The sequence below is a fragment of the Marmota flaviventris genome, chromosome 2 (assembly GCF_047511675.1).
Source record: "Marmota flaviventris isolate mMarFla1 chromosome 2, mMarFla1.hap1, whole genome shotgun sequence".
In the NCBI taxonomy this organism is placed as follows: Eukaryota; Metazoa; Chordata; class Mammalia; order Rodentia; family Sciuridae; genus Marmota; species Marmota flaviventris.
Window position 1 is genome coordinate 81357025 of NC_092499.1, and position 9233 is coordinate 81366257.

Sequence of the window (9233 nt, forward strand, 5' to 3'; positions counted from 1 at the left end):
AAGAATTCAACCACGGTCTGATCTGGAGCCAAATATGAAGACAGACTTAAGGGTTGATGCTCTGAATAAATAATAAACTGAAATGCAGAAGTATTGAATAGGAACACTGCCTTATTTTTCTCTGTGAATTTCTGTGTTCTCTTTTCTTTTAGACAACTTCTGACAGACTCACAAAAGTAGATATATGGATATCCTAAGTAAAAACACAAGTATTTCTGAGTTTATCCTGCTTGGACTTTCTCATTCCCAAGAAATTCAAATATTCTTTTTTGTTATCTTCTTTCTTGTCTATGTAGCCATTGTAGTGGGGAACCTCCTCATTGTAATCTCTGTGATATTTGATAACCATCTTCACTCACCAATGTACTTCCTTCTGGCAAATCTATCATTTTTTGACCTATGTCTTTCCTCTGTTGGAACTCCCAAAGTGATTGCAGACTTCCTTAGAAAACGCAAAACCATCTCATTGTGGGGCTGCATGGTCCAGATGTACTTTATGCACTTCTTTGGGGGTGGTGAGATGTCTCTCTTGATAGCGATGGCCATTGACAGGTATGTGGCCATATGCAAGCCCTTGCACTACCAGACCATCATGAACTGCAGGATGCTCATTGGGCTTCTGGTGCTGTCATGGGCAGTTGGATTCATTCATACCACAAGCCAAATGGTTTTCACGGTGGGTTTACCTTTCTGTGGTCCCAATGTTGTGGACAGCATCTTCTGTGACCTCCCTCTGGTCATCAAGCTGGCCTGCACTGACACCTATATCCTGGAGCTCCTGGTGATTGCAGACAGTGGGCTCCTGTCCCTGGTGTGCTTCATCCTCTTGGTCATATCCTACATCATCATGTTTGTCACCCTCTGGCAGCACTCCTCCAGGGCCTCCTCCAAGGCTGTGTCCACACTCTCGGCTCACATCACTGTAGTGACCCTCTTCTTTGGCCCAGCTATCTTCATCTATGCTTTTCCATTCAATAGTTATTCTGTAGATAAGTTTCTGTCTGTGTTTTACTCTATAATCACCCCCTTTCTTAATCCAATTATTTATACTTTGAGGAATCAGGAGATGAAGGCAGCCATTAAGAGACTGAGCAGTCAACAGATTGGTTCCTGTGTTTTCTCTTAGATATTGTTCGTGTTCTTGCTTATTTGTCTGCCTTCTACTATTTTAGAAACTTGAGTCTTAAGTACTTAATCAAGTGGCTGAAATAAAAATACTACATGATGTCAGTTAAATTCCTGCCATATTCTATATATTAAGGTACTTTAAATGTTTTGATTTAAAATGTTCATAACAGAGATCAGTTCCTGGAAAAACAGACATTTTATAACATGAGTCTTAAGTTATCAAAAATATGTAAACACTTTGTTTCCTTATAAAATCTTTGTAATATTTTGGTTAATGAAACTGCAAACTATTTACTTTTAGTAAGAATATCAAAGATGGTGTCAAATTTTTACTTCTACCATTGTGTTCTTTAACTTAATGTTCTTAAAAATATCTTCCATTATATATAAATATTATGAAGGTTTCTTAGTGGTATTAAATTAGAATTTATAAAAACTTCCTTCAATTCTATGGCCTCAACAGTGTAATTATACTAATGGTATAAAAATTAGGAAAATATTTTCAAACACTTCTTTGTGCTCTGAATTCATTTCCTAAAATTCAAAATCAATGGCAGTAATAATAACTAAAACTTTTTCTGTGTCAATATATTTTTTATACTAAATAACAAGTGTTGTTCAATTAATTATTAATTGAAGTGTTTGCAAAGAAACCTTTTTTATAGTTACTAAGAACCAGAGTCTGTTTCAAGCAATATAATACATTGTTTGTGATATTTGTCTAGTTCCTGTCCCAGAGAGGATTACAAGGTTGAATTGGGTTTGAAATCTATGTTTGTCATAGTGATCTCAGAAAACCACTGTGAGAATGAGATATTTAAACCAAGGATATAAAAATTAAGAAAATTGCATAATAGGACATTAGAGAGAGGAAGAGATTTTCAGACAGAAGTGTCAGTCTATATAGCTATTGTGGAGTCAAAAAGAACTGTGTCTACTGAAGATAGACCTTTATGAAGAAGTTCTATGAATTAAAGGTGGCAAGTTTAATACTGAGATTGAATACAGGTGAAGACTCCAGAATATGTAAATAGTAAATCCTCTTGTTTAATAAAAATTATGAATAAAGGAATTTTAATGGGAGGGATTAGAGATAGTAACCTTTGATTTTAATCAGCTCTGTCTTCTTAAGTGGATAAGTGAAAAAGGGAGGTGAGCAGGCTCTTCTTCATATACTGAATCTGTTAAATGATAGTAAATTTATTGAAACTGTACAATAAAGCCTTCTAAAGGTAAATAAAAATCTAAAGTTCTTAAAAAAAATCTAACAGACCATTTCCAGGGTGATGTCCAATACCTGGAAATCAAGCTTACATATCTTCCCTTTTTACCCCTTTATTGTTCCCTATTTCAATTTGGCCCTAGACCATGTCTTTTAAATTGTTTATCTTTATTTCATAACTAATACTTGATCATAGATATAAGAATAGTTATTGTATCTACTGATACTGATTGCAAAGTGTATAAAGGAAAATTTAACTTTGAGAAAAATATTTGATAATTGATAAATGTGATAATTTTAGGTACATTTATGAGGGGAAAAATTTCCATCTTATCATTTAAAAGTTTGAACTTTAGTATCTACAAATCAATTCTCATATAATAGGAATTAAAATTCAATTGGTAAGAAAAAGAATAGCAAAGCCAAAAGAATGTACTGGTTTAAAATAGTGTTCAGGGTAGATGTTTTCAACATATAGGCAACAACAAAAACAAAAAATGGCACATGGTAGATACCCTATCAGTTATCAAAAAGCAGTGTCTTTTTTGCATTATCATAAACCTCTTTTTTTAAAATCTCACCTTAGGTAATTTCTAGCCAACTCTGCATTCTGATAGCCAGTGGCTAATTATATTCCCCAAACGCAAAGCAGGTAAAGGGGAAAGAAATTCTTGTTTGCTGGGCTTAAGGCACGTCTTATTATTTATTTGTATTTTTTTCATTCTCCTCTTTGTCTTAATTTGTAATTTGTCTGTAAGTTTGTCTTATGTGTTAAATTTAAATCACTAACGTGTTTTAATGGATTGTGTTTTCTAATTCACTATTTCTTTGCAACAAAATAAATTTCAATACACCAATAAATTATTCTTTCTGTAAACTTTTCCTTTACTGGAACTAAGGTTTTAATAAATGACCGTTCATTATGATTTAGACCACAGCTTAAAACATACGACTTTTCTGTGTATGTATATCAAATTTTCTCCCAAACTAAGAAACTGAATCATCAAAGGAAGAAGTCCTTTCCTGTAACTTGATTAAGCCATAGTCTTCCTGCTAGAAAGAAGTTGATGTGTTTAGCAGCTCAGGGAAGTGGAATTCTACAATTTTCTTGTGAATGAACAAAAATAAATGAATGAATAACAGAAGATGGATAAGAGGTTCAATTTATCTAAAGAGACGTTAATTTTCCACTAAGAATAGTTTTCAGTTATGATCCAATGTGGACTGGGGAAAGACATGACTGTTTCTTTTAGATTGAATTTTGTTTTGCAATCATCTGCTTCCTTCTTCAGTACTGTTAGGGTAGCTGACACATCTCTGAGTTCAAGGAAAAGTTCATTGACTGAGAATATCTTCCAGGCTGTCCTTCTGCAATGTGAGGCAGCCCGCCAAACTACATAGTCAAGTACAATGGAGTAGTTAAAAAATAGTCTGTTTGATTTTGAGATTGTTACTTGATTTCTTGGCTGTGGTTTTGGTAGTGAGGGACTCTTTCAGGTTGGCTCTAATGGGATGGTTCTGCCTGGGTGGACAGGTGGTGATTCTCAAAATGGAGTTACTTTGGCCTAAGGACCTAACAAATACTAGGGTGACTTTTATTTTAAACACTTAAAGACTGGTTTTGAGTATGATTCTTAGATCTTGAATAGAGTTCATTTTACCCAGAAATGATGAAACAATAGATTTTCTAACATATGATCAAACATCTACCTAAAAAGAAATGAAAATAGGAAAAAAATGAAGTAAAGGTATAGATATTATATATGTAAATATTATTATGGATTCTCTTTTCTACCTTATGTCTTATTACCATAATATCACATCTCTAACTCTAGAATACCTAAAATTTTACTTATTTAGCCACACAATATTTCATAAATTTTAGTTAGAGAAAATTCTCTGGAAAAAGTCTGTGGCTTGATATAAAACAAATAGTTTTACAGAATACAGAACTCTCTGGTTTATCTAAAATATTAGGGTCTATATTCCACTTATTTATGTCTTATTAGCTATTGCGAACAAAACACACTGTTATACTTTTTATAAAAATGGAAATAATTTATGTATCAAAATTGGAGATAGTTTCTTAAATTACACACTAAAATAGTTCATTTTCCTAAAATAAAAAATATGAAACATAAATTACAAAAAAATCTCAGAGAAAGGATTTTTATTAACAGCATTCAGAGAGGTGTAGTCTCTACAGTTCTCATTGGGAGGCAAAATAGTTGGTTCCTCATGTATTGCTCTAGAAAACACTTAACTATCTTTTAAAAAGGTATGTGACACTGAAACAAAACCTTTGTTCAAGTTTGGATGTGAGGTATCACCCAAAAGCTTACACATGAGACAATGCAAGAAGGTTCAGAGGAGAAATGGTAGGGTTGTGAGACTCTTAACCCAATTAATGAATTAACCCCCTGATAGGGATTAACTGGTAACTGAAGTGGTTGGATGTGGCTGGAGGATGTAGAAATTGGGGGTGTGGCTTTGGAGTATATATTTGTATCTGGCAAGTAGAGACCTGTCTCTCTGCTTTCTGATCACGAAGTGAGCTGTTTTCTTCTACCACTCTCTTCTGCCATGATGTTCTACCTCACCTTGAACCCTATGGAATGGAATCTGCTGTCAATGGATTGTGACCTCTAAAACTGTAACCCTCCAAATAAGCTTTTCCTCCTCTCTCTACAATTGGTCTTGTCAGATATTTTAGTCACAGGAGCACAAAAAAGCTGACTAAATAAACCTTCAAGATTTATAGAGAAAAAAGAAACAAAATCCAATAACGTTATAGGAGGGAAAACTCAGCTATACTGTGGGTGTTGTACTCTCTTTAATTCATGTCAAAATGTAATCCCCAAAGTTGGATGTTTATGGTGTATTGCAGTGGTACTTTAGGGAGATAATTAAATGAGCTCATTAGGGTGGGGCCCCTATGACTGTAGGGGTGACTTTATGATAATAGAGAGACAGTGCAGTGACCAGCATCACCTTGGGAGTCTGCAGAGTCCAGAGCTGGAAGAAGGACCTCATTAGGTGCTGCCACCCAATCTTGAATACCTCAGCCTTCAGAAACAAAAGCTGAATGGTCCTTGTTTCTTCATAGATTTTTCAGGTCTATGATATTCAGTTCTAACAGCAGAAACTGCCACTCAAAAAAATAGACAATTTTTTAAAAATAGAATAACTCAATGAGCATTTTTTGTAAGAAATCTCTTAGAAGGAATCAAGAATAAACCCTATCTAGGAGGAATGATTTTGGGAAAAAAAGTGTTCACCCCTCCTTGAGGTTATTCCCACCAAGGGATAGATTTTCACCAACCCTTGCATGTGGATTGTTTTGAATTTGGCCAGTGTAATTCATCAAAAATGTTTTGTACCATAAATCTTTTCTTTCTTTGTCTGAATTTATCTTTCCAAAGTGGCATTGCCATTTAAAATTATTATTTTGTGCTGCTGTCATATTGTAATATGCATAGAGCTATAAAAATTGAAATGGAAATAGGTACCAGTATTGGGATGCTTCTAAAACATAAATGAAAACATATGGCATTGTATTTGTGGTCAAGCAACAAAGGCTGGAAGGCTAGTGTTATGGTTTATATATTAGATGTCTCCCAAAAGTTCATGTGTGAGACAATGAAAGAAAACTTAGAGGTGAAATGATTGGGTTATGAAATCCGTTACCTAGTAAGTGCATTCATCTACTACTAATGATTTACTGAAAGCAGGTTGTGGATGGAGAAGGTGGGTCATCATTGGTTTGCCTTTGAGATATTTATTTTGTCACTGAAGAATGGGTCTCTCTCTCTCTCTCTCTCTCTCTCTCTCTCTCTCTCTCTCTCTCTCTCTCTCTCTTTCTGTCCTTCTTGATGGCCATGTCCTGAGCCATTTTATTCTGCCACACTCTTTTTCCTCATCTCAGGTCCCAAAGAATGGAGTCATCCATCTATGGACTAAGACCTCTAAAACTGGGATCCCCCAAAAAACTTTTCCTCCTCTAAAATTTTTCTTGTCATGTCTTTTGGTCTCAGCAAAAAAGCTAACTAAAAACAGCCATGAGTAAATGACTAGTGATTCTTCAACAGCAGTAAAGACAGTAATATTGGAAGATGGAAAGCTCTGGACCTCTTACATCATAATAAAGTGTTAGGCAACATTCTCTCCAAATGTAATATGTCATATGAAAAAATGCACATGCACTTAAAGATAAGGCTCGGCCATTTTTAAACAAGTTCATAGTATGAGGTGAAGGAAATATTATGAATCAAAATGTTAATTGTGTTCATATGTTTATTCATATTAAAAGTAGTTTTTGCTGTTTATTTAATGTTTATTTTTATAACTGTACATAAATTATAATGGTAAAAGTCAGAAATATTCCAGGCACACACCTATACAAACACTAACAATGACCCTCAAATTACATTTCTAGAAATATATTCTTCACATACATATAGAAATTTAGGTTGAATTATTATAAAATAGAGTGGGATAGATAAAAAAGTAGATAGCCTATATATTTCTAATAAAGACACAATTTTTTTATCTTATACAACTACAAATTGAATTGTAATCTGGCATATAAAGACTTGTGAAACTGAATGTTAAGGGAAACATTCAAGAAATATTGTAAGTAAAAATATTAGGTAAAATATCCTATGTAAATTGTTTTTCAAGTATACATTTAAAAATGTGAAAATGTTTTTTTTGCACTTATTGAAATAATCATGTGATTTTTATCCTTTGTTCTTTTAAAATATGTATCTAATAGAAGAAAACTTACATGGATTGGGCAAAATTATTTTGAATTTGACTTTAAAAGGACATGAAATGAAATTAAAAATTAGACAATTGGAATTACATCTATCTATCTGCCAAATGAATCAGACCAGACATTGAACCCTTGATGCTGCATATCATCTTTAATAACAGCTCAATTTATGGATGTTCCTTCTGGTAATTCTCCAGCCTCCTTAGCAGACAAAAGCAGATGAGGTAGAAGCCTATACCAACCAGTGAGACCAAACTTCTGAAAACAAGCAAGGTGCCCAGGTTGCAGGGCAGCACAGGGCCAGGGGTTGTCCTGACCTTAGAGTACCCAGCACTCTCTAAAACCTTGCTCCTGCTGTAATTGCCAATTTTTAATATTTTAGATTTATTTTTTGTTTCCATATCCATTTTTCCATCACAATTTGTTGAAAATCTATTTTTTGCATTTTTAATGTCTTATGATCTTTGGCTGTTTTTTATCAGTATGTTAATGTGTTTAATTCATTATCCTAAAAGATCATTATGATTACTGTTCTTCTACTTGGTCCACTCTGTCATCATTTTCTTTGCATATATACCCAGTAGTGAGATTGATGGACATGATCATTCAACTAATTTTTTTTTAATGAAATCCCATATGGTTTCCATAATGACTGGACTAATTCACATTTTGAAAATGTAATGTGTGCAACAGTTCCTTTTTTTCCATATCCTCACCAGCATTTTTATCTTCAGTTTTTTTTTTCTTTTTTAAGTAGCCATTATTATTACAGGGAGTTGATATCTCATTGTGGTTTAATTTGCATTTGCCTGATGGCTAGTGATGTTGAACAGTTTTTCTAAGTATGTTGGCCATTTGTATATCTTCTTGTGAGATAAGTCTATTGTCTGTCTTTTAATCTGTTAATTTTTTAAATTTTATTGAGTGCTTGGAGTTCCTTATATATTCTGGATATTAAACCATTATCAGATTTATAGTTTGCAAATACTTTTTCCTGTTCAGTAGGTTATCTCTTCACTCTGTCAATTGTTTCCCTTGATGTACAGAAGCTCTTTAGTCTAAAGAAATCACATCTGTCTAGTTTTCTTTTGTTCTCTGTGTTTTTGAATTATGTTGAAAAACCCAAAGGAATGAAAAAGCTTGGCCACATTCATGGTATGATTCATCTCTTCTTTCTCTCCACAGGTCACCCAAGAGCAGGCAACATGGCAGAGTCCTTGGAATTATTAAATGAGTCTTCAAGGATGCAGAGATTATTCCCTTTGCATTCTTCTTAGCTATCTATGTTGTAACTGTACTAGGTAACCTTCTCATAATGGTTACAGTGTTTTTTACCCCAAACTTGAACACCCCCATGTACTTCTTCCTAGGAAATCTCTCTTTTATGGATATGATCTTTGCTTCCTTTGCCACCCGTAAAATGATCATGAACTTGGTTAAAAAAAAATGATTATTTTCTTTTCCTGTTGTTTCACTCAAAAATTTCTTCTCATGTGCTGGGTGATGTTGAATGGTACTATTTGTTTCCATGGCCTATGATAGATATGTGGTCATTTGTAAGCCCCTACACTATATGACCATCATGAACAAGAAACTGTGTACTTTGCTTGTAGTGATGTCATGGTGCTCAGGTCTCATTCATGTAGGACTTCAGTTAGTCTAAGCAGTAAACTTGCCTTTCTGTGGTCCCAATGTGGTGCACAGCATTTTCTGTGATCGCCGTCTAGTTAGCAAACTAACATGCACAGACACATATTTTATACAGATAGTCATTGTTGCCAATGGTGGCATTCTCTCCATTGGTTGTTTCCTTATTTTTCTTATTTCCTGTTGTGACCCTCACAACCATCAGGAGATGCTCTTCTACTGGGCAGTCCAAAGCCTGTTCCAGTATGACATATCACTGTGGTCATTCTCTTCTTTGGTCCATGCATCTTTATCTATGTCTGGCCCTTTAGCAACCACTCCATGGATAAGTTCCTTGCTGTATTTTATACCATTATCACCCTTATCTTCAATCCACTTATCTACACTCTAGGAAACTAAGAAATGAAGACAGCCATGAGGAAACTCTGGAGAGCTTTGGTGAATTCCAGATTAAAAATATAA

At 34.2% G+C, this 9233-nt stretch overlaps 1 protein-coding gene and 1 pseudogene across 1 annotated transcript; both read left to right on the forward strand.

The window, feature by feature from the left end:
- The first annotated feature begins 184 nt into the window (after positions 1-184).
- Positions 185-1126, forward strand: LOC114082349 (olfactory receptor 4K13-like). The gene has a single exon (XM_027923615.2). The coding sequence runs from the start codon at positions 185-187 to the stop codon at positions 1124-1126; it is 942 nt and encodes a 313-aa protein (XP_027779416.2).
- A 7128-nt stretch (positions 1127-8254) lies between these two features.
- Positions 8255-9233, forward strand: LOC114082344 (olfactory receptor 4K17-like; annotated as a pseudogene).

Excerpts from the sequence above, each read along its gene's own strand:
- LOC114082349 (XM_027923615.2), top strand. The coding sequence starts at position 185 with ATGGATATCCTAAGTAAAAACACAAGTATTTCTGAGTTTATCCTGCTT.